We start from the raw sequence: 26,196 nt of genomic DNA, 5'->3' as shown, positions 1-26,196 counted from the left end.
ATATTTTCATAAAAAATTAAAAAATTATTAAAATAATCTATTCTCAAATAAAAATAATCTGAGATAATTAATTACTAGCTAGAAATGGTGGTCGAATGTGATTGTTAAACAACGAAAGTAATTTTTAATAATAGTTGATGACTAATAGCGTTATAAGATGAATGTGTTAGTGAAGATTGTTACTGACAGTGGTCAGAAAAAATTGCCAACGACTACAATTGGAGATAGAGATGGGTAATGATATATTTTTGAAACAAATAAAACTTAGCCCCCTCTTTTTTAATTACAAAAAATATATTAAAAATTAGAAGTTATTAATAATTTTCTTAAAATAAAGAAAAATGAGTGAGAGCACTAATTAGTGCTATCACTAATGATGTGGCAGTGGGTCCCACCAGGAATGATTTGATGTTTTAGCCTTGGTGTTGTATTTTTTTTCTTTTTTTATTAAGTGCCATGTCATTAGTGATCTTTTTAAAGCTTTAAAATTAGTGGTCTCTATCATTGTTGTAAAATAAAATCAAACACCAAGCAAATTTTTATTTGCACTTGCCAAAAAGCCCCGAACTCTCATGTTTTTTTAATGGAAAGAATAAAACTTCAATTACAGGTTGCAGGTGTGAGAAAGAAACGAAAACGCGTCAAGATTCAAGAGAGAAAAGAGGGTCACAGACTCACACCAGCCAATACTCATCACTCCAATCTCACCCAAGAAAGCGAGAGAGAGCTTAAACCTTGTTTGGATTGCAATGGCATGGCCTTCTCTCTCTTCCCTTCTTCCCTCAAAACCCCAACAATCTCACTCATCCTTCTCTCCACTCTCATCTTTTTCTTCCTCCTCAATCCATCCCCAAACTACCCCTCCACAAGCCGCCCACTAATCCCCCACAGGTCCCTCCTCAACACCACCACCACCACCACCACCACCACCACCACCACTACTTCCCTCTCCTGCTCCTCCATCCTCCAAACCCCACCTCACAATCGCTGCTCTTTCTCTCTCCTCCACTGCAATGGCGACTCTAACAGCCTCATCAACTACTTCTCTCTCCATTTCTGCCTCTTCCACCAAAACCCATTTGCCTCTGTCCCCTTTCTCTTCCTCACTATCCGCTTCCAGTTCTATGTCCTCGTCAAGACCGCTCAGGATCAATTCTCTGTTGTGGTCACCAAGCTCGTTACCCACCTCAATTTGTCACCCAGTATTGGGGCTGTGACTCTTCTTGCACTCGGCAATGGTGCCCCGATGTGTTCGCATCGGTCGTTGCGGTCCGCGGAGGCCATCCGAGGACTGGGTTCGGCGCGATTTTGTCGGCCGGGACGTTTGTTTCGGCATTGGTTGTTGGGTTTGTGGCGATTTATGCAGCACCCTTTTCTGTGGACCCTGTGCCTTTTGTGAGGGACGTGTTGTTTTACTTGACTGCAGCTTTGTTCTTGTTCTATGTGTATCTTAGTGCTGAGATTTTTCTGTGGCAGGCTATTGGGTTTGTTGGGTTTATCTGTTTTTTGTTGGGTTTGTGTTTTGGATGGATTTGGGAATGGATCATGGGAAAAGAAAAGGTAGGGTTGATGTGGGTGGTGGTTTTGTTGGGGATGTTGAGGTTCAGAAGGATTTAATTGCACTGGATTATGAAAATGAAGAATTGTTTGGGAAAGTAGAGGGAGGGAAGCCGGGTTTTCATTTTCGACAAGTTGTTAGGCAGGTATGTTTTGGGTTACAATTTTACAATTCTGATATCTTGCATTGTTTATGATCTAGTTGGTGTATTATCTCATCGTATTAATAGTGTGGAAGTTGTGATTGCCTGGTTAATATTGCAATTGGTTTAACTTAGTACAGCTGTCGATGTATCAATAATGTAATGTGATTAAAACTTAGATCTAATTCTGCAGTCTGAGTAGGGATCTAATACTTTAAATGTTGATTACTGGACCAGTGGGGACTATTGGAGATAGTATAAATTTGCTTAACATGAAATGACTAAGAATGTAATGGGTGCCTTCTTTTCCAATGTAATATCTTGTTACGAGCTACAGTTCAGATGATATGTTTGGATTCTCTATGGCACTACTACTCACCTCTGCAGCTTAACTATTTGTTGGAGCATCATCATGCTTAGTTTTTTCTACTAATGCAGCTACATAATTCACTGAATATTCATTTATACTCAATTGAATGTGCACACTATGAGCATGAATACGAAACCATTATAGAAATATATACTACTATCATTCCTCTTTTGTGCATTCTAGACATGACACTGTAAATGCTTGCCTAATACTTCAGTTTTGGGATCGCCATGTGTTTGCTATCATGAGACACTTGTCAGTCTCATTGAGCAATCTCAAGATGATGGAACTTAGTACATGCTTCAATCTCACTCTATGAAAGAGATGCGACGAGTCACCTTCCTAGCATCCTGTGTGAGCTAAGAGTCTGGGTGATATCTTCTGTCTCTCCACCAAGGCCAAGAGGTGAGGCCTACACATGCCGAACAACTTAGCATGCACTACGACGCTTTGGGGTCTATTGGTCGGAGGTGAAGGTTCGCTGCAGTGTGTTACTCTGTGTGGGTCTAGCTACCTTAGGTAGGTTGATTGAGAGAGAGACTTCTCCATACCCATGCTTCTCCTAAAATCTTCTAGATGCTTTGCTTCTCTGCCTCAAAGATATGGTTTCTTGCAAAAAGTAAGCACATGGAGTCTAATTTATTTCCTTAGTAAACTCCTAAATTCATGTGACGTAATTGTGCAGACAAACACTCTACCCTTGGGTAAAGGTATAAGATATTTGTCAAACATGTCTATTTGAGCATGTGCCAGTAGTAACCATGTCTAGTAATTAAGTTTACTATATGATGGTACATGAAACTCTCACTTTATGCATAAAATGCTCTATGTTACTTTTGAGAAACCATTTATCCCCAGAAAATCGAAGAAGAATATTATGAAATATGAATGTCTAGTTGTGTATTCGTGCTTTTAGACACAGGAATTTGAAGAATCTGGCTTAGACTCATGTTCGCACTTGAAACCCATACACTAGTCCATGAAACATAGCTTATCACCTGATGTTATTCAATATAAAACTCTCACTTTATGCATAAAATGCTCTAAGTTACTTTTGAGAAACCATTTTACCCCAGAAAACTGAATACTATGAAATATGAATGTCTAGCCATGTCTTTGTACTTTTAGACGTTCTTTTAGACATAGGAATTTGAAGAATCTGGCTTAGACTTTGAATCACACCTGACACGCATACATGAGTCCGTGAAACAGAGCTTATGACCTGATGCAATTCAACAATGGATTTGCAACATATAGCTGGTTTATAATTTTGTATACAACTTAGGTTTCAGCACTGGACTGAGCACTGACCACTTGCATGAGTGTGGAACAAAAAACATAATTATTAATATGGGTAGTATTGAAGAAACTAAATTTTTTGCTAAAAACTGGCTTGAGGAATAGTCAATTGTTAGCAAATTGGAAGGCACCTAAAGAAAATGATAATAAATTTCAGCTCAATTTGTATAAAGTTATTGAGTATCAGGAGCCAACTAAATAAGGGGCACAACCCTATACACATAATTATACAACAATAACAGAACTATGAATCTCATACACTTTTCCAACATGTCTATGTGGATATACATTTCCTTCAAAAAGTCAACAAAAGAAAGGAAGAAAAAAATTTCTTTCTAAGCCAGAAATTTATAAAGATAAGCATGGTTCTTTTTAAACAAATAATCAATCTGTACAGCTTCAAAAGTTCCCATATTTCTCTCTCTCTAGATGCACCATATAATTTTTATATTTTCCCTTACAACATCCCTTTCCCAATAATTTTTATATTTTCCCCTACTACTTCCCTTTCCCCTCCTTAGCTGACTCTGACATCATGCACTCAACTCCAAACACACAGTACAATTGAAGATAAATCATACTCTTCCTTGTGTTCTAGAGCACATGCAAGACCAATGTAACACAAATTGGCACCTCTTCCTCTGATTATTCGTCATTAGGATAACTTCTTGAGTTGCCATCTAAGGAGCTTTTGAGTGTTGAATCACTTTCTAAGGAAAGCCTTCTTCCCCTTCCCCAACCAACTTCCGATAAAAAGGAAACCACTTAAAAAATTGTTGTTCTTGGACTCTCGTCATACAAAAGTATCTTCCATTCGTGCTTGCACCCTCTTGACCCGAAACATCCATCCTGAAAAGGTCTCTAGAAGATCGGATTCTGTAGCACTCCCATGGTAGATAAGGTCCAACAATCCTTCATTCAGATTTAAGAATTAACCGCAATTTCATAAAGGTCTACGACCTTCCCCAACGCTGAAGCCCTTCAAAAGAAAGAAATATTCCTTTATGATTTTTCAAGTTCCCATATCATATGACCCCTTATATTAAGTGTACCAATCCCCCAACCATGAGCATATTTTCCACTAATCATTGTTCACATCTCTTCCTCTCCCATGTAAAGCTCCACATCCATTTCCTCTAACCAGGCTTTGTTGAACACCTCTAACCTACAAATCCTCAAGCCTCCCCCTTTCAAAGGTAAACAACCTTGTCCTAGTATACAAGATGATACTTCAACTGCACTTCAATCCCTTCCCCCATCCCCCCAAGAAAGTTCCACATCAATTTCTCCAACCTTTTCACAACTTAGATAGGGATAGTGAAAACAGACCACAAACATAGAAAGGCTGGAAATGGTGCTTTTGATGAGAGTAAGCCTGCCCCCCTCAGATGGGTATTGTCTCTTCAATTTAGCTAACCACTTCTCAAATCTTTCCCCCACTACATCCTTAGAAGCTTTGTTTTTGAAGGACAAGTCAATGGAAGCTCCAGGTTGGTCGAAGACAGAGATACCAATCTACGTTCCCAATCAGTTGCCAAAATATCCACATCATCTACCTCACCTATCATAATGATGTCACTCCTTTTCATGTGAACCCTAGGGCCCAACACTATTTCAAAACAAAGTAATACACCTCTCAAAGTACTCAATTCCTTTTTTTTGTTTTTTTGTTTTGTTTTGTTTTATTTTATTTTTTTATTTTGTCGCAAAACAAATTAGTATCATTAGCAAATAGAAAATAAAACTCTAATACGATCTCATCACCTGTATTACCCACCTTGTGTCCAAATATCTCACTATCAAAAGAATCATATGATTAAGCACCTCTAAAAGGATGAAAAAGAGTAGCAGTTGAGCGTCACAACCCCTAGAGCTCTAAAATAGCTCTTATCTTCCCCATTTACTATCAGAAAAAAACTTTACAAAAGAGATGCGAAGCTTATCTACCTAGAACACCTCACCCCAAAGCCCATCTTCTTTGGTAAATGGATTAAGAAATCTCAGCATACATGATCATATGCCTTCTCAATATCTAGCTTGCAAAGAATGTTTCTCTCTATTCTAGAGCTCACAGAGTTTTTAGCCGCCAGTAGTACATCAAGGAGTTGTCTTCCTTCCACAAAGGCATTATAGACTTTATAAACGCTGCTAGTCAAGCTAGTCGACTTGTAATCTTTGATATCATCCATAGCACAATCCGTTGGCACTGGAACAATAAAGGAGGCATTTAGGTTCCTCTCAAACTCTTTAGTCTCATAGGAGTGTATGTGATGGCTTGACCTTTGACTGAATGGAAGCTCATTATTTTCTTTGGAAGTTTGGGGCGAAGCCTGTGGGTCCATTACATGGACCAAAGACGTTTTGATCCCACAAATGTAATTTATAAATTATTATTATTAATATTTAGTTATACTTAAATCCATAAATTTAGTAAGATATTTTTAATTTAATTAGGATTATTAGCCTATAAATAATGGGTTTCTCAGTGTATTAGGGAGTTTCTAGCTTAATAATATTGTGAGTGTGTTAGGGATGTAGCCTCTTCAGTGATTGTGTCTCTTTCCCTTTTGTACATCAATATGACTGCTATCATAACACTACAATGGGTTCAGTTGTTAGCGTAACTAGTTTGCAATTTCAGGCCTCCTCTTGCTATTGAATTTGAAAAGTCGTTGCTTGCTTTTGAAAGCCTACCATAAACAAGTGAAGTATTCTCATGTACTTGCAATTTCAGTCCTCTTGCCATTGCGAAACCGTTGCTTGCATTTGAAAGCCTACCATAAACAATTGAAGTCTTGTCATGTTCTTGCTCAAGGAAGGGGTCCATATAGCTACATGCCCAAACAAATGAAGCGTACCGTATACAATGTCTCACATTCAGATGGTGGCATTGAGTTTTTCAACCTTTAAACATATGATTAGTTAATTCTATTTCCTGATGGAGAGTTAGAAAAGGGATAAAACTTAGCAGTAGAGTGTCACCTTGACATGGTGCTATTTTATATTTTTCTTTAAATTTAACAACACTAACCAAACCAAAACAAACCAAACCAAACTAAACCAAACCTTAAGTCCCATCAAATGGGGGCAGCTGCATGAATCCTTTTTCTCCACGCGGCCCTATCAAAGGCCATTTCATTAGTCAAATTAAGTAGGTCCATATCTCTATTTACAACGCTAACCAACGTTAATCTAGGCTTACCCCATCCTAACCCTTCCATCTACCGTTATAGCATCGCATCTCTTCATTACTGCCTCTGTTGGTCTCCGTTGAATATGACCAAACCATCTCAATCGATTCGCTCTCAACTTATCTTCTATCGGTGCTACTCCTACCCATTCCCGAATACACTCATTCCTAATTCTGTTTTGTCTAGTCTTGCCACACTTCCACCTTAGCATTCTCATGTCAGCCACACTCATCTTATCTACATGTTGTTTCTTGGTTGCCCAACACTTCATCCCATACAACATCGCTGGTCTAATAGCCGTTCTATAGAACTTACTTTTTAGTCTAGTGGGTATTCGTTACACCATCCAGCCTTAATCTTATGGGCCACATCCGCATCAATCTCTTCCGCTATTGTGATAATTGACCCTAAATAACGAAAATGTTCACTCTTAGGCAGTTCTTGGTTCTTAATCCTCATTTCTCCTCTGCTTTCATTGTTACTGTTACTAAAATTACACTCCATATACTCTGTCTTAGTTCTGCTTATCCGGAAACCTTTAGAGTCAAGAGCTTTTCTCCAAATCTCCAACTTTGTGTTAACTTCTTCTGTAGTCTCATCCACTAGCACGATACCGTCTGCAAAAAGCATACACCATGGCACGTCATCCTGAATATTTCTCGTCAACTAATCCATAACTAAAGCAAAATGATAAGGACTTAAGGTAGATTCTTGGTGTAACTCTACAGTGATAAGAAATTCATTTGTTTCTCCAGCAGGCGATCTAATAGTAGTCACCACTCCTTTATACATGTCTCTAATCACATCAATGTAACCTTTTGTCACCCATTTCTTCTCTAACACCCACCATATTATATCCCGGGGTAGTCTATCATATGCTTTCTCAAGGTCGATAAACACCATATGAATGTCTCTTTTCTTTTCTCTATACTTTTCTATTACTCTCCTCCAAAGATAGATCGCTTCCATTGTTGACCTATCAGGCATAAACCCAAATTGATTCTCTGACACCTCTGTTATATCTCGCAATCGGCATTCCATCACTCTCTCCCACACTTTCATTATATGACACATTAGCCTGATTCCTCTATAGTTGTTGCAATTTTAGACATCTCCTTTATTCTTATAAATTGGCATTAAAATACTCTTCCTCCACTCATTTGGCATATTGGTGGTCAATAAAATTTTGCTAAACAACTTAGTCAACCAAGCAACCCCTTTTTTATCCAAACACTTCTAAGTTTCAATAGGGATATCATCATGTCCTAAAGTTTTATTTGATTTCATCTTCTTAAGTGCAATCTCCACTTCAAAGTTCTTAATCCTGCGATAGAACCTATAGTCTTGGTTTATCGTATTACTGGCTATTTCTTCCCCTATTGTCATACCTGCATGTTCCTCATTTAATAGTTTCTCAAAATAATTCTTTCATCTTTTCTTAATCTTTTCATCTTTTACTAATACCTTAGAATCTTCACTTTTGATGCACTTAACTTGATTAAAATCTCTTGTTTTCCTCTCCTGCATCCTAGCAAGTTTGTATATGCTCTTCTCTCCCCCCTTACTATCTAGTCTAGTGTATAGGTCATCATAAGCTTTCAACTTAGCTTCTCTCACTACTTTCTTGACTTCTTTATTAGCCAATCTATAGCTCTTAAGGTTTTTCTCAGTTCTATTCTTCTGTCACTTTTTAAAGCACTCTTTTTTTTGCCTTAACTACCGCTTGAACCTCTTTCCTCCACCACCAAGTTTTCCTAGAGCTGGGTCTCGTTCCTTTCGACTCTCCAAGCACTTCCTTTGAGATTCTCCTCATACAATTAGTCATCGAGTTTCACATAGCATCATCTTCCAAGTCCCAAGTACATTCCTTAATCATTCTATTCTTAAGTATTTCTAGTTTATCCCCTTTTAGGTTCCACGATCTCATCTTTCGACGCCCACCATCTTTCCTAGCTTGGTATTGTCCTCTAAAACATAAATCTAGTACCAAAATCCTATGTTGAAAGGCCAGGCTCTCTCCAGGAATCACCTTACAATCATTGCATTTTAGGCGGTCCACTTTTCTCACTAAGAAGTAATTTATTTGGCTCTTAACTGACCCACTCTTAAAGGTTATCAAATGCTCCTCCCTTTTCTTATACATAGTATTGGCCACCACCAGGTCAGAAGCCAACGCAAAATCTAAGATACTCTCTCCAGCCTCATTTCTGTCACTAAAATCATATCCACCATGCACCTTTTCATAGCCTAGTTTATCTAAGCCTACATGGCCATTAAAATCTCTACCTATAACCAGATTCTCTCCTACGGGTATCTCCTGTAAGATCTCATCCATTTACTCCCAAAAATCCCTTAGTCTGATCATCTAATCCTACTTGAGAGGCGTATGCACTAATAACGTTTACTATATTTCCTCAAATAAGTAGTTTAACTAACATAATCTTATCCCTTTTCCTAATGACCGCCACTACATTTTCCACAAGACCCTTGGCAATTATAATTCCTACTCCATTCCTGCGTCTATCCTTACCACTGTAATACAGTTTAAAACCGGTATTCTCAATTTTCCTAGCTTTCTCACCCGTCCACTTAGTTTCTTATACGCAAGCTATACTAACTCTCATCCTAATCATAACATCTACCAATTCTATCGTTTTACCAGTTAAGGTTCCTATGTTCCAAGTGGCTACCGTAAACCTATAGTCTTGGACTAGCTTCTTTACCCGCGCTCGTTCAGAGAAGCGCGGGAACCTTTGCCCATTTTTCACCGCACCCAAGCGTCGATGCGGCGCCCTTTGCTCACTTTTCGAAACACCCGGAGGCAGGGGCAACGCGTCACTTGAGGGGAACGATCTAGAATTTAGACGATTCAAAGTAGGATTCATTGTTGGAAGAAAGTTATAGAGGATCCACAAGGCCATAAGACTTATCTCTATTGAGACTCTTCAAGGCCTCAATCACTTCCTCCATAGGGCATTGTCTCTAGCCAAGTTCTTTCCTCATCTTGAATAGAATCCAAGTCCAAGACACCAATAAAAAGTCTTCTCAAATCTGACTCAAAGTATGATCTCTTGTAGAAGTCCACAATGTCCATGGAAGTAGCCTCCTGCTGCGTCAAATCCTCACCATTAATCTTCATCTAGCCTATATGATTAGCTTTTCTATGAGCAGTGGCCATCCTAAGCAAGAATCTGTTGTTCTCTCTTTCTTGCTAAACCTATTAATGTTTCTGTTGTCTTTACATGCCCAGAACAGGAATAGGAAATTGTAATTCTAAAATCACTAATTTGAATCACAAAGTTTTCCCTTAGTTCATTTTTGAAAATGATGTTCCTCATTTAGGGTAGAGTAAATGGATTTTTATAATGTGAAATATCAGAGGTATATAGCAGAAAGATGATGAATGATATTGTTGTCTTCACATTTAGGCAGTTGGTTATCACTTTTTGGCAGTTGATTAGCACAATTGCAAATGAAAATGCTTCCTGATGTCCCTAAGTTGCTTTAATGCTGTGTTTGGTGGAGGGATTTGGGAAAGGATTTGGAAAGTGAAAGGGAAAAGATAGGTGAAATATGAATAAAATATACCTATATTTTACCTAGTTTCACACTGCTTTTCCTTTTACCCTTTTCCCGTTTCCTTTCTAAATCCCTTCCCAAAACCCTCAACCAAACACAACGTAAAGGGTAGCACTAAGGAATTCGTGCTTGGAAATTTTTCTGGCAGCCACTGTTCAGAAGGGGACTGAATCTGGATGTGGTCAAATTTTATGAAATGAAGTATTTGATTTTTTGGGTGTTAATTGGATGTAAAAAATGCCATTTTGATATTTTTTTATTATTATTATTTTTTTTTGAAGGGTTATTGATGCAGTCAAAATCTTAAGAAAATTATATTTATATTTTATTATTTTAAAATAATATTTAGTTAGAAATATTCTAATTTACTATAGAATAGACTAGAATTATTTATTTTCCTGATTTGGGATTATTTAGTTTTCCGATTCTATTAGTTTTTATTTTATTTCCTATTTTATTAGTTTCTTGTTCTATATGAATTAGGCGTATTATAAATAAAGATGCAAGTCTTGGGGCAACACAGTTTTGATGATTAATATAATACTCTTTTGTTATAACCTCGGGTATGTTTTTTAGAATCAACCATTGTTGAGCCTTTTACTTCCAGTGTTATTAAAGGTGCGCCTAGGCCCAAGTCCCGCCTAAGCCCAAGTCCCATCTAGGCCCAAGGTTTGCGTCTTGTAGTGTTCCAGGCTAGGCGACTTCGATAAGGCGTGCCTAGGCGTGCGCCTAGGCCCAAATCCCATTCAGGCCCGCCTTGTAGTGTTCTAGGCCAGGCAACTTCGATAGCACCTGACTGGCCTAAGGCTTGCGTCTTGAGGGCTTTTTTTATTGTTGCTTTAATTGGTTTTGTTTAAAATCTGACCATTGATTTAATATGGTGTAGCTACAAAAGATCCCTACTCTTATTACAGATGTCAATACATTGAGCATTCAATCCTAAATCAATGATAGAAGAAAAATTAGCCCTAATTCCTAATTTCCAAAAAACACTAAATGTTTAACATTTCATTTTGTTTATATTGAACTTTAAATTATTTACTTATATTAAATTATATATTTTTTTCTGTACAAGGTGCGCCTCACTTTGGTTAAGCCTGCTCCTCGCCTTGCGCCTTGAGCCTTGAGCCTAGGCCCCAGGAGACTTTGGCGCCTTGGTGCACCTATCGCCAATGTTCTGTGTGAATCAGCATGTTTAGAGAAGGATCTTAGGATCTTGTTTGCAGGTATTCATTTTTGAATCAACGGACCCTAAAATCATCACTATTACACGATTCCACTACATCAAGTATGAATGTGTGAAACTGAGTATATTGCTTATATTTAGGCTCAATGTTGTGAAAAGCGCGCCTAGGCACGCGCCTAGGAGCGAGGCGAGGCGAGGCGCAGGTAGTGCGACTGAATAGGTACCAGGCGAGGCGCTGTTAGTAAGTCGCGCGCCTTAGCAGCGACTTGAACCAGGCGAGAGAGGCGCAAGGCTCTTGCCTAGGCGCGACTGATTGTTTAAGAGATAGATCTGATCTAACGGAGGATTACAAGGCTCTCGCAAGGCTCGTAATCACAGAGGATTACAACTCATGTACCATATGAGCCAAATACGACTCAGATGAACCTTAATCGAAGTCGTCTCTTCCTCTTTCGCCTCGAAATCGACTTCGACTTCGACTGCTGGAGCTGGACTTTGACTGCGACTGCGACTGCGACTTGGGACTTAGACTTCGCAGTTCTGTTCGACTTCGACTCTCTCTCCCCTTTTCCTTCTTCTTCTTCTTCGACTCTCAGTTCTGCTTTGACTTTCAGTTCTGGTTTTTTTTTTGTTTTTTTTGGTCTTCGACTTCGACTCTTTCTCTCTCTCCTTCTTCAGACTTCGACTTCAACTCTGTTTTGCTTCTTTTTTTTTTCAATTATTTGAGTTGAGTCTCTGAAATTATAAAATTAGGGAAAAAATTACAAAAATTAGGGAAAAAAAATTATCTGTAATATGCTATTGAAAAAAAAAATATTTGTAATATGTAAGAGAAGAATTTATCTGTTAGGGAAAAAAAATTACAAATAATTAATTATTCACAAATAATTAATTATTTGTAATATGCTATTGATTCTTTTTTTTTTTTTTTCTTTATCTGTTAGGGAAAAAAAATTACAAATAATTAATTATTTGTAATATGCTATTGATCTTTTTTGGATATTTATGTTTTGGATGTTTAGTGTTTATGTTTTTATTTTTATTTTATTGAATGTGGATTATTTGATCTTTGAAAATTGGAATGTTGTGCAATATGCACTTTCATGGCTTTGAGAATTATTCTATATTTTGTCTTGAATCTTGATTACTTTTTATTTTTTAAAAAATTGTCTTAGTACTATGAATGATTAGTCTATGTTAATTTTTCTATTTTTTATGAAGGCTGTGCGCCTTACTTCAATAAAGCCCGTGCCTCGCCTTGCGCCTAGCCCCTGAGAGACCTTCAGCGCTTTAGTGTGCCTTGAGCCTTTAAAAACACTATTTGGGCTACACATGCTTTAAGGTATAGAATGCAGGGATAAATAGGGGTTAGGTTGTATTTTTTGATAACTAGGTATCCAGGCCAGCTTACACGCATCTTTACTAATCCAAGGGCCTTGAAATTACCTCTAGTGAACCCTTGGAGTGACTTGAACTCGACATCTTGTATTTTATACTTGGCCACCCCTTGGAGTTGGGGTTAGGTTGTATTTGATCTTAGCTTGTAGCAGTGAACAAAAACTCGACGCTTATAATTGAAGAAGCTATGATCATCAATAGAGCTTAATGGTGAATGTTTTTGTGTCCTTGCAAAACTAGTGTGTTAAGTTATGTTGAGTTCACTTTGTTTCTCAGTAATACATAAATATGTTTTCAGTGTGAACAGACAGTGATTCCATATATAGAGTCCAAATCACCCATTAGCATTAAATCTCACATAGTTGTGTCTTGCATTGTATATGATAATGGACATATTATGATTTCATGAAGTGACATTTTTCCTGTTGATGAACCGTTGTTTGTAGCTTGAGTGTTCCATTTACCGGAATGGCTCTAAGGGATGGACTTTGCCTTTAAATGCTATAGAGAACAAAATTGCGATCTTTGGGTTCATGTGGCAGCCTCTCTTTATAGAGAGGAACAAAGAGGGACAAATAATGGCTCCTTCACACACCCTGATGTATTATGATCTAGAGGTTCCCGGCCTTAGTTGCAGGAACCTTCTTTTCAAGTGGTGTTTCTTACTAAGAAATGCGATTCCGTGTTTTCAAGTAACCCAACTGAGATAGAAACCTCTCAAACATATAAACCTTATAGAAACAAAATAAAAACAATTCACACTTATTCTCGTAGTTTCTGTTTATATAGTAGTTATTTATACTTAATAAAGATAATTTGTAATTGACATAAATCTCTAATATTTATTCATATTTTAATACATATATTACAACTAAGCGGTAAAAATAATTGTTAGAATATTTTTATATATTTAATAAATAATTATATACATGCTCCTATAAGTGCTCCCAACCTAAGAAACTTTTATATATGCCCTTGCTCCTCAGCTCCTGCCCCCATCCCCACCCTGGCTTTCTGCAAGTGAGTTCCCAGCTGCTAATTCAGGCTTTACTCAGTTAGGTTAGCCAGGAAACAGCTTGGCAAAGGGGGAATTCCTATTTTTACTATTTTCAGGGGCTTCCCTGATTATCAATCCAGCATATTGCTCTTATCTTTGGATTCATTAATGTATATTGTAAAAAAGAAAAAAGAAAAAAGAAAAAAAGTTACATTAATTTTAATGATGTGATGAAACTTAATGCTGTTGATTATAAGTAATTTTAGAAGTAGCCATTTGGAGTTGGAACTATATGCATGATGTGACTTTGCTTTGTACTCACTTCAACTGTAATGTTTCTTTGGAATGTGCATCATCAGCTCATCTGTATACTGTAATAGTAACGATGAGTACTACTCTTCTTTTGACCTAATTCTCTTTTTCTTTGTCTGCAGATCTCAAAAGTGTGGGAGCTTCCAGTCTCAATTCTTCTAAAACTCACTGTCCCTCAGACTTCTCCTTCTCAATGGAACAGATTCTATCGATCTGCCAACATTGTTCTTTGCCCGCTTGCCCTTCTATACTCTTGTAACTCATTCATGCCACTAAATCATCCCATCAGTTTTCTCCTTCCGAATTCCCATTTTCCTCTCTGGCTAGTAGTACTCTTTGCATGCTCCTCTCTAGCAGTTCTTCACTACATAGTCCAAAAAGAGCCCCCAAAAACCGAGGAAATGCCCGTAGTGCTCATAGCATTTGTGATGAGTGTATTTTGGATCTGTCATGGCCGGGGAACTCCTAAACTGCCTTGCAGCTCTTGGGGCACTTCTTAAGTTGCCTCCTGCGCTACTTGGCTGACAGTACTTGCATGGGGAAACTCAGTGGGTGATCTTGTTGCTGATGTGGCAGTTGCTAAAGCGGGCCAGCCAGCGCTGGCCATGGCTGGTTGCTTTGCCGGGCCTATGTTTAACATGCTTTTTGGGCTTGGCACGGCTTTGGTAATACAGACTGCCAATGTGTATCCAAAAGCTTATGAGCTCCATTTCCATGTCAGTATTGTGGTTGCGTTTGTGTTCTTGCTTCTAAGCCTGATGGGTTCTCTATTAGCAACAACTTGGTATAGGTTTCGGGTACCTAGATTTTGGGGATTTTGCCTTGTTGGTCTCTATGTTTCTTTTATAGCAGTGAGCTTAGTTATTGCCAAGTTTACTGTGTGATTTTTTCCACATGCCTGGAGAGCATTTTGTCTGATAATTGCTGAACCAGCAATGGTGATCACGGGAAGATTACATGGCAAATTCAGTGTTTTGGGTTATATCTGCTCATGAAATGCTTATATCATTCATCATAAGAAGATAGTTTGCTGTATTTACTATGGTTTGTCTGAGAAAGAAAGTGTTGATCTTCCCTTGTCTGCCCAAAACTGAGGTCATGGATACATCCCATTTTCAGTTTGAAGACATGGAGCACACATCTTGTATCATTTTTTTATTCTTTTAAAAAATATACTCCTGTTCAATTTTCCTGTTTTATTCACACGGGGCGAGATATTTATTATTTAGCTAGAATCACCAAATATTAAGAGATTTAATTTGTCATGGACATCTTGTAGTCATGGCAAGAAGATTTAGCATTTTATATTTGACCGGTCTATTTTCATGATTTTGTTACACTTTGTGGAAATTTTACTGGTTTTTGTAGGCATTCTGAGCTGATTGCTCATTAAATCTGATTTTGATTGAGAAGTGAATGCCTTTCCTAGTTTCTGTGATATAGTGAACCCTTGTTAGACCAAGCTTTTGCGTGCATTCATGATTCCCCCTCCCCTTCTCCCCGAATCGTTGTACTTATGATAACTGGTCCTTGCTCGAGCTGGCATAACAACGACAATCTGCTGGGCTTTGTCATGACCAATCTTTGAAGTGTGTTTGTATTCTCAGTCAAACTAGAAGAATGCATTATGTCAATTTATTAAAATTCTTAGTTAATACTATTTTTTTTTTATTGGTTTGGATATTAATTATCGAACAAAAATCAATGATTCAGATATCAATTATTAAAAAAAGAAAAAGAAAAAGAAAGAAAAACCAGTTTTATTTAATATCCACACAAACAAAATGGTGTGAACTAAAAAAAAAATTGGTATGCAAATAGGTCCCTACTTCTCATTTTAATTGAAAGAAGAGAGGTATATCATCGTTAAAGTAGATAACCAATTGGGTTAGTTTAGTTGATCAATCATGTACATTGTCAATTGAATTTTAAGTGATTAATTATTGCCATAGATAAAAATTAATTACTTGCTTTCTTTCATAGCACTTTTATTTAGTTGTTTATTTCTTTCTTATTATCGGTTTTTTCTTATATTAGTTGTTGGTATCATTATTACAAAAATAATAATATTAAATTAGATAATTAATTTTATTAAAAAATTCAACAAGACAAATGGTAAGTCTATATGGTTAAGATTTGTTTGTCAAAGCGTGAAATCTGGTGTTGTAAGAGAAGGGGTATTGGGTCAAAATAATAAACAGGTTGAGTTAATGTTGAAATAATTCTGACACAAATCTAAAATAACACAACCCAACATGATACAATGCCCACCTTTAATGGATAAAATGTTTGAATTAATGGTCATGGACAAAATTTTCAGAGCATTTTCTTATGCTGAAGCACTCTTTATTGCATAATAAGGGACACCAAAATACAATCAGTTTAGAGTTGTAATCTAAATTAGAACTTTCACCAGTCTCTTATTTTTCTTTATTCAAACCATGCAAGTGAATTTATCTTTATTTCAAATTATTTATTTGAATTTTTGAAAAGTTAAGTCAAAATTTCAACCTAATCATATTGGTGGGAAAACGAACTTTCATCCCCAAATTTGTAGTATTTTTAAAATTACAAGGTAGAAAGACTTGAACATCATAGAGAAAAGTGTATGCTCTCAGAATTACAAGAGGTCACAACCTATATCAACATCACAAATCTTACCTGGTTAAGATACCAAATTCAAAACAAGAAAAACAGTAAGAAAGAATCTAAAAAACCAGCAAAAAAAAAAAAATCATATACTCTCCAAAAATTCACTAGCATTGTAAAGGGAGTCTTCAATGGTGACAATCACACTTCAGATTTTGCCTTTACCCATGAAGCTACTCACTTTCACTAATTTGAATATATTCTCCCAATCGATTTTCTCCTTGTTAAATGTGTCTATTCCGGCTTAACCACAGAGACCACATGATAGTGGAAAATAGTCTCTCAAATTAATTTTGTCAGATCACAGCACCTTCACTACAGGAAATGAGGATTTTGGCGGCGTTTTTTGACAACGCTTCTTTAACGTCATTTTTCTCAATATTTAGCGGCGTTTTAAAAACGTCGTATATTTCTTCAACTAAAACCGGCACCGTTTTGTAATAGAAGGCGTTTAGAAACGCCTCCAAATACGGTAGGCCTCACGCTCCGATTTTGAATGTGGGATAATTGTTAAAGCCTTTGTAAACCCTAATTTTGAATCCTCACGGCTTCAAATATCGCCTCTCTCTCAACCGTCTCTAAACCCTTATCATTCTCACGATGTTGCTCCAGAGCGGTGTCATCCTTCAGAGCGATTTCGATTTCGAAGCTCCACCGCGACCACCGGCGAGGTAGCGAGCACCATCGGCGAGCAATTTCGATTTCGAATCTCCAGAGCGGCGTCTAGATCTCTCTCTTCATCTTTGAGATTCAGAGATCAGATCGGTCTCAGTGATTTCATCTCAGAGCTATTTCGATTTTGAAGTTCTCTCTGTCGATTTCCAAACTCCAGCGAGGAATCGATTTCTCTCTCTCTCTCTCTCTCTCTCAAGCTCTTCCTTCCCGTCTCTCTCGATTTGGTATTTATTTGCTTGGAAACCTGTTCAATTTCTTCTTTTGTTTGCTTTGTCATTCTTCCTCACTATGTTGTTTTTTGCTTTGAGAAAATGCCAAATGTGATTGTGATTATGACATTTGTTGGATTTGAGATCATTGACACTCGTATGGTTAAAATCTGGCTGGTAGCTTAGCCAAAAGCTGGTAATTTGTTGCAGGAAGATTAGATTTCTGATAACTAGTTGAATTTCAGTTGTGCAGTTAGCATTATTAAACTGAATTTATCTTCTTATTGAGTCAATGGCCTGTTCTGAATAATCTTTTTTGACTCATTCTGTATTCTGTTATCATTTTCATTTTTCATTTTGCCTTAATTGCCTACTTTAATGTCTGGACTTTTACTAGTAAATGCAAAAAATCATCTACCACTCTTTCAAATATTGTTAGGTATTTGACATCTCAACTCTACAAATAGAAATAGAACAAATACAGGTGCTGCATACTACATACTCATCAAGTGTGCAACTCATCCCATTGCCTAGTTTAATTGAAGCACTTGAGGAATTGGATTTAAACAATGCAACTGGAGGCCTTTAAACAATGAATGTTTTATATTAGAATAACTCATAAAATAATCATTATTCAGAACGGAGGGAGGAGTGAGCTAGGGTTGACATGTCCTCATATTAGAATGACTGATGGGAATTTATTTTGGTTTGTAGCATTTTTCCCCCTCTTTCCTTATGACCTGCTACTGGCTAGGGCCTTGTTTGATGAACATTCCCCAAATTTTTGTATCCATGTTGGGTTTAGCAATGCAATGTAAATAAGGTCAGCAGTTAGACAGTAAAAAGCTGTCTAGATGGAGAACTCCACATAAATGTTGCCTAAACATGTAAACATCATATTAAGGCTCTGTTTTTTCGACTAAAAAAACCACTATTTGGCTATTTAAGCCCAAAAAAAAAAAAGTTTGTTTTTCGGCTTAAAAAGCTAACAATTGAAAAGAAAGAAGCAACTAAGAGACTTTTCTACTTCAGCAACGCTTCAGGTAAGTTGTCCTTACATGCAGAATTCAATGTGTCATCTTTTCTACTTCAGGACTTTGCAATTATTTACAATAGATTCTTATTTCAGGGAATTGACATTAAAGAAATGCTTGTTGGTGCATCATTGATGGATGAGGCAAATAGGACCACCGTGGTAAAGATTTATTATTCATTCTCTTATTATTATTACTATTATTTTTAAGTCGTTGTTGTCTTCTGATAGTAGTTTTGTTACTTGAGTAGCCCAACTATTCTCGTCTTCTCAAGCAACTGAATAATGGACTTTCTACAATTGTGGGAAATGCATTTTCATCTTCTTCACTTTCTTCATCTTCTCATTCTTCTCCTCCATGTTTCTTTTTTCTGGCCTTGCAAGGATGGTCCATCTCTTTCTCGCTATACAAAGGTATTGTTATATGTTGAGGTGTGTGTCCCCCACAATAGTTGTGTACCTTTTGTGTGGTCCATTGAAATTAAATATTATATACAAAAAAAATAGGTGAGGATTTGGTGTATTTGCAAAGGTTTTTTTTCTTGCATAGTCAACAAAATGGGAGTCGGTGGAGATGTTCATCGGTGTAAACTAATCATGAGGGGGAAATTAAAGTTAAAAATTGGTTGGTTCTGTTTTAAAAAATGATTAATCAAATCAGTTTGGATTTACTTATTCATTATGAGAAAGTTGTTCCATAAGACCATTATCAAAATTGCACAACCCACTCAAATCTTTCACTGAACGAGTCTTGTTTTTCTGTTTTATTCAGAACCTCAGATCCTATGATAACTTGGTCTTTTTTTATTTTGACAAATTGGATTCATTGTATTACTGGGAAAATTAGTGGGGCGTAATGCATTTTCGCAAATTTTATGTCATTCCTAGATAGTTGGCCCTTGTTTCTGAGTCATTCCTGTAATTGAATGATGAAATTCTGGAAGTTTCATATCTTGCAAAGCCATAAGATATGTATCTGGTTCAAAATGCAAAGTTTAGTTTGCTTATCCCTCCATGGCTTCTGGTTAGTTCAAGTGTTCTTTGCATAGTTTTTGTAGTACTTGGACTCTAGGTATTAAAGGCACTGTTATGCACATTCCCCTAGTGTTAGTATTCTTTTTCATATATGAATTGTAGAGACTGTTAGTCACAGATGCATCTACAAAATTTTGGGATGATGCTCTTCAATCTTTTTGTTCATTTAACGTTCTAAATTATACATTCTGTTTTTAAGCTTATATTGACTATCTTATGCATTTGATATGCTTTGCAGTCATGCAATTCTTAGGTATCTTGCTTGTGCATTTCCTGGAGTAGTTGATCACTGGTGAGAATTGTTGCTTCTTTTTTGCAATTAGTTTGCCTATAAAGACCTGTGTTATATCAGTACTTCATATTGTGTCAGATACCAATTTCAGACACGAGACAACATGGCATGGGTGTATGTACACATACCCTACAGTTTTGTCTGTCAAGACTTAGGGAGCACATTCTTGGTTTCCTCAGATTCCTTACAGTATGTTAACTCAATTTTAAAATGAGGGAAGACACCTACTTCCTGTAGTTAAGCTTGGTGGTGTTCATACCCTTGAATCTGGTTCAAGTTTTTCTAGGAGCTCGGAACTATATTAATTTGAAACTTAGCTAAACAGTAACCTCCTATAACTTGCCCATTTTTGAAAACTGAAGTTTCCATATACGATATCCTGTCTCGTGAACACTTCAGCTTCCCAGGGTATAGGAGAACCAAACAGGACAAGTTCAACAATTTTGCCATGTTTCTATCCTAAAATTTTGAGGTTTGATAAATATGAGATATGATGTTCACTTAACATACTTTTCATTTTTTTACAAAATGCATGTCTATTTCACCTGTGGTATTCATTGCGCATCCCAAAGCTGTTATGTACTTGTGTCTCATATTTGATTCTAATATTTATATTCTGCAGCCTGGTTCTTAACAATGTTTTCTGTTCATTCTTAAAGGTGTCTGATCTATTCAAAAGGTCAAAGATTGAATCAGTGTTGGATTGGCATCACTCTAATTTACGCTGTGGTGCAGGTATTTTATTCCCAATGTTTTGGTATAGTAATTTTTGACCCTTTTATTTATATTTTCTAAGGTCTATGTCGTTCTTGATTGATCTTTCCTTTTCAGCTACTTATGTTCTAAATACTACGCTTGCACCTGTGCTTGGCCTTCAATTGAACCCACAAGCTGCTGCTGAAGGTGAAAAACTATTGTTTGCATCACTTGCAAAGATTGAGTCTTTTTGGTTGAAGGGGAATGGTCGGTTTTTGCTAGGAAGCTCTCAGTAGTTCGAGTGGAGGTATAATTATTCTCTCACATCAATTAAAAGTCTTTTATTTTGCCATCTTGAGATTGAAAATCCATAAAAGCTTCATGAAGTTTGAAAAAGCAAGTTTTGCAATGTATCTTGTTAATATTAATTAACCTTTAGCTTTTTGTGTGCTCAAAGCCTTGGAAACCTGCCTTTTCCAATAACATATTTATTTTTAAGTTACTATTATTGTATTACTATTTAGTAATACAACCTTGCTTTGGACTAATTGCTAATAGATAGGGAATCTTGATTAGAATAATTATGGTTGGCAATGACTAGGTTCTGAGCTGAGCCTATTGAAACTCCATGGCCAACAACTATATAGACGTCGTTTTGGTTATCTTGTCTATTACACTGAAAAAAATTGTGTATATGTGTATTTGTCATTGTGGCCTTAGGTCGTGTCCGACACTTGTTCAAAATTTTACTCAAATTTGAGTAAAAACTTTATTTGATATGAACTACTCTAATGGACCTAATGCCAAGACGAACCTTCCCAATTCCTTCCAAACTTTGTCTAACTTTGCCACAAACCTCTGTATCATCTTCGTTGCGGCATCTAGAACACCGGGGGCCTCCCAAGGATGGGCCACCCACCTTGCAAATTTTGTTGTTATTTTGCTTAAATTGTGTGGATTTTGTACCAAGTGTTGTTTCGCTGATGCGATTTTAGACTAGTTCGAATTATGATTTTTTTGTTATTTTGTTATTTTGCCAAGAAAATAAAAAAAGAAAAGAGAGAATGGAAATATCATAATCTTTTTTTTTTTGATTCAAAAAAAGTTTAGGAGGAGGGGAGGCTACCCCATTCCAGGGCCAGGGAAAGCGTTACGCAATATTGCCCACCAACAAAGGACTGCCGGCAGCGGGACTCGAACTTAAGCCAAATGGGCGAAGGGAACAAGCCTTACCAATTAGTGATATTCATTAATAATGAAACTTGTAAATCTAAATATAGTTTATTTTATTTTTTGGGAGTGAATTCCAGTGTTTGTTGATTATAATATTTTTATTTTTATAGTCGAATTTCGGTGAACTGAAAATCGTGTTAATTGTGTATAGGTATTGCTTGTTTTAATTTCTTTCATATTTGGAATTGAACTTAACTAAAGTGCACTGCTGTGTAAATCTGTAGAATCATGGATTTCGAATTAAATCTTTTGATTTGATTTAAATATCTTGAATATTCTGAGATTTTGGTTTTTTTTTTTTTTTTTTTTGAACTTTCTCAAGTCAGCGGATGTTGATTTTGTCTGGCAATAGTGGCTAGAAGGTATGAAACTGTTATATACGGGATGATATAGTATATCACAGCAAGAGGGGGGGTGTTATTCAACAGAGTTACTGGTTTGTTAGATTTCTTTTGTTTGTCTCTTTGTGTAGATCATACTGCCATTGTGCCATGTTAGGCTTCTTTCTTAGTCTATTGACATATTTGTGGAAGAAAAAGGGTAAACCACAAAAAAATAAAAATGCACTTAGTTTATGAATTATGATTGTTTGTCTTAGGTTTCTTCACCAATTCTCATTGTCAAGAGAGCAGGGTTTTATGCTTGGACACACAAAAGCTGGAGAGTTCGAGAAGAGTTTGCACGTACAGTCACATCAGCGATTGGTCTTTTTGCATCTACTGAGCTCCCTCTTCAGCGTGCTATTCTTCCTCCTGTATGGTCATTTATTATGTTTTGACTGTAGAATAGATACCTTACTTATTCTACATTAAAAAGAGAGAGAAACTTACTAGGTTTTTTTGAATTATCAGATTTTGCAAATGTTGAATGATCCAAATCTTGTTCCCTCCTCAGGAGATGTATACTCGGGCTGGGCCTCAGTTTCGTGATGAACTTCAGCGTCATCATCTTCCCACATCACTGGTGAGATAAAACCTGCTAACCTTAATCCCAAAAGGAGCAGTCCAAAAGCCAAGAATTCCGCTCGGGAGGTGTCTCTATTTGGAGGTTTATTTGCTTCAATTTAAAACTTCACAAATATTTTGGTGGTTGTTGACAAATTTATGAATTCATATGAAAAGGTCTTTCTCCATATCTTATATTTTGTTATTGCCCATTCCTACTTGGTAAGATGCATTGCATTACTGTATGCATCTAGTAGTTAAATATCTAAGACTATTTTTACTAGTTATTACTTTAAATCTCCTAGAGCTACCATACAACTTAAGTCTCTTATTGAATGATAGGTTGTGGATTTGCTTGGTAGTCATCCCATTGTTCGGCCAATGCCACATCAGCAACAATCTCATACATTTTCATCTCAAGAGGTGAACAATCATTTAATCAAAGCCTTTTTGACAATACAAGACCTTATTAATTAAAATACTTGTTCTTATTAAATGTAGGTTCACCTTTCAAAGAAAAAGAAGATTAAATGTAGGTTCACCTTTCAAAGAAAGAGAAGAACAAGAACAAGAAGAACTAACAAGGTAAAAGTACCTACATCACAAGTTTTTAATTTCTGAACTTTCTAAATCGATTGGATCTGTTGCTGCCTATGCTTTCGAACTAGATGGGATTACTTACTCATGCTGAAAATTGACTCTTGGAGATGAAATAATATCGTTATATGCAGAATTGTGAATCTGGAATAAAAACTGATTAATTAGAACTGCTGCTAGAAATGATACTTTTGGACTGTTTGTTTCTCTTCTGATGGTGAATCACAGGCAGTATGAACTTGCTGATATTGGCTTGTTTTAAAATGGTAAAAGATTTGCATAGTGCTTATTCTTCCTATTTTGGGACTCTTTTTTTGCTCCTTCACTCTGATTTTTCCTCCTTTTTTTTATTATTTATTTTTTAAAATTTATTGTACTGATTGCTGCTATGAACCTGGTAAACCTTTTATTACTAGATTCATTTTGAATTGTTGTGCTGTCATTTTCTTTCTTCATGTGAGCATGTGGTAGAAGATTTTGTTATCTGCATTTTGGTTATTATATATAGTCAATTGAATTTGGTGGTTGCTTGGATGATTTTCATCATCTAGTTCCTAATTATTTTTTTACTGTGTAATGGTCCTCTTGGAAATGATGACCATTCCTTGGCAAGAGATTGTCATGACCATGTTAAAGTGGCAATAGTATATGACAGTGTGATCTATTCGTTGGCAAGAGATTGTCATGACGATGACTATTCCTTGGCAAGAGATTGTTATGACCATATTCTGCCAGTGATTACAGGGCTTTTGGAGTTAAAATTGAACTTTTGCATGAATAGAGTCAGTTTTTCATTAAATTTTCAACGAACTACCTTCCAGTGTGATCTAGCATCTTGTGTCTGTATGATTGACTTGGTAAACATCATGTTTACACTGCGCTTGAACCTTACAGGTGACTGCTTTTAGTGATGAGGAGGGAGTGAGATTTCAATCTACTTTCTTACTAATTGGTTGTAACGCTGCTTGTTCTAAGTAAACTGACAAGTAGACTTTGTTCAGTGGTCTGACAGTGCAAAATGTTCTAAAAGAGAACTCTATAGAAATTTCCGAGGAAAGCTTCTTTGAGCTAAAGTATGATCCGGAGTCTGTTTGGGGTTATATGGAGGTATTCAGTCCATGTTGAATATCCTGTGGTTATTCAAGCTACACAACTTTCTCCGTTTGGTTTCAATTTGGGAATGTTTGTTAAAAAAATTTCAAAAAAAATTAAACACTAGTTTGGTGGGGGGAAAAAATGAAAATATCTTAAACACTCGTCATTTTCATATGTTTTTCTCTTTTGTACTAACGTTATATTGTAACTTCTAGGCAGTTCATATTAATATTTGGAAGAGTATTGTAATATTTTTCAGATTTGTATTTGCATTCATGTTAACACACTAATGTGTGTTTTAGTTGCCTTTGTTACTGATGGTGTGGTGTGTGTAGCTGCTTTTCTCTTTGTGCTTTGGCATTAATATTCTTAGTAATATTTTGTAGCTTATTTTGTGTGTTAAATGGGGGAGTGGTGAGAGAGAGAAGAGGGTAATGTCATTTTGTGGCTTTGTATACAAAGTAGTAATTTTTTGATTGAGAATTGTGAATTCAATTTTTGGATATGTTATTTTGTGGGTAATGGTGATTTGATATTAAATTGAATGGGAAAGTGAATTAATGTCGCATTTTTTAATGGGAGTTATTATTTCATATTAGTGCTATTCAATTTTATTATAGGTATTTTTTTAGTTCAATCACATAAAATTAGCACAATTTCAAAAAAAAAAAAAAGATAACAAGGCATTTTTAAAAATGCCACGGTTGGAATTTTTTAAAATTAAAAAAACCTATGATGGCATTTTAAAAGCGTCGCTAAAGTCAGAGTTGACGTCACAGTACCGTTAGGATAGGACATTTGGCGGCGTTTATAGAGCGACGTTTTCCAAATGTTATAAAGCTATAGCAACAGCCGCATTGTCGGCATTTGGTACTAAACGTCACAAAAAGAATTAGTGACGTTTTTTACACTTATAGCGGCGTTTTTTAAACGCTGCTAAATGTGTATTTTCTAGCAGTGCTTGAAGTAACCAAGCCAACTCAACAATATAGGCAACTTAGCAGTTTGCCTAAGCTGCACCAATAATTTCCTTCTTGCCAAAGGCCCCAACTGTCCAAGGCCCTAGAGCCTAAGGCCTCATTTTGATGCTTGGCCTAGGGCTCAAAAAACCTTAGGCAACTACTATGAAGTAAACCACCAATTCATCAAGCTTTGTAAGTTACCTGGAAAACCTGCATGACTGATTACACAATAACAACAAATGAACTGTTGTTTCAACCTCTGAATCAAAAAAAAAAAAAAAAAAAAAAAAAAATCTCTTACCACTAACAGACAATGGTAAAACTTGCATGACTTGATTACACAGTAATAACAAATGAACTGTTGTTTCAATCTCTGAAAAAAAAAAAAAAAAACTCTATTGCTACTAACAGACAATGGTAAGATATGTTAATTAATTAAAAGATCCTTTGTAGAAGTGCTTGCCAACAAAAAACTTGGATCCTTGGACGAGCAAGACTTGTCTCGATTGTCCTTATAGAGTTGAAGCGCAATCCCAAAGCTCTCCTCATAACAGATGAAAAAAGAGTTTATTGAAAATTAATAGCCCATTCTTTTCACCTTTTCAGTGAATACCATCCTCCTTATGAATGTCTATTTCACATTGTCTAAAATTCTCTGCGGTTCTTTTAAACAATCCTCCTCCCATACAAATAGCTGTCTCCTAAATTCCAATCTCCACCTCTTACTTTCACAGTCATGAATAA

The 26,196-nt window shown here is 36.4% G+C and overlaps 1 protein-coding gene and 1 pseudogene across 4 annotated transcripts; both read left to right on the top strand.

Moving 5' to 3' along the window:
- The first annotated feature begins 550 nt into the window (after positions 1-550).
- Positions 551-15,362, top strand: LOC114304565 (cation/calcium exchanger 5-like; annotated as a pseudogene). The gene is made up of 2 exons (XR_014361266.1): positions 551-1,703; positions 14,155-15,362. The product of XR_014361266.1 is annotated as a cation/calcium exchanger 5-like (transcript).
- Positions 15,363-17,198: 1,836 nt separating this feature from the next.
- Positions 17,199-24,748, top strand: LOC114321266 (glutathione S-transferase T1-like). 3 transcript variants are annotated; one of them, XM_082915029.1, is made up of 9 exons: positions 17,199-18,760; positions 19,872-19,928; positions 20,584-20,660; positions 20,757-20,928; positions 22,177-22,608; positions 22,706-22,901; positions 23,141-23,221; positions 23,335-23,383; positions 24,290-24,748. In XM_082915029.1, the coding sequence occupies exons 1-4, from the start codon at positions 18,738-18,740 to the stop codon at positions 20,915-20,917; spliced, it is 318 nt and encodes a 105-aa protein (XP_082771155.1). In that variant the 5' UTR covers positions 17,199-18,737; the 3' UTR covers positions 20,918-20,928; positions 22,177-22,608; positions 22,706-22,901; positions 23,141-23,221; positions 23,335-23,383; positions 24,290-24,748. The 3 variants fall into 3 exon arrangements, 1 of the variants encoding a protein (XP_082771155.1); XR_014361265.1 differs by lacking the exons at positions 17,199-18,760; positions 19,872-19,928; positions 20,584-20,660 and having other exon boundaries at positions 20,798-20,828; positions 22,749-22,901; XR_014361264.1 differs by lacking the exons at positions 17,199-18,760; positions 19,872-19,928; positions 20,584-20,660 and having other exon boundaries at positions 20,798-20,828.
- Positions 24,749-26,196: the final 1,448 nt, after the last annotated feature.

Source organism: Camellia sinensis, chromosome 2 (assembly GCF_055761805.1).
Source record: "Camellia sinensis isolate YWXY chromosome 2, ASM5576180v1, whole genome shotgun sequence".
Taxonomy (NCBI): Eukaryota; Viridiplantae; Streptophyta; class Magnoliopsida; order Ericales; family Theaceae; genus Camellia; species Camellia sinensis.
Note: the sequence above shows the minus strand (reverse complement) of the source record. Positions and strands in the feature narration are given on the sequence as shown.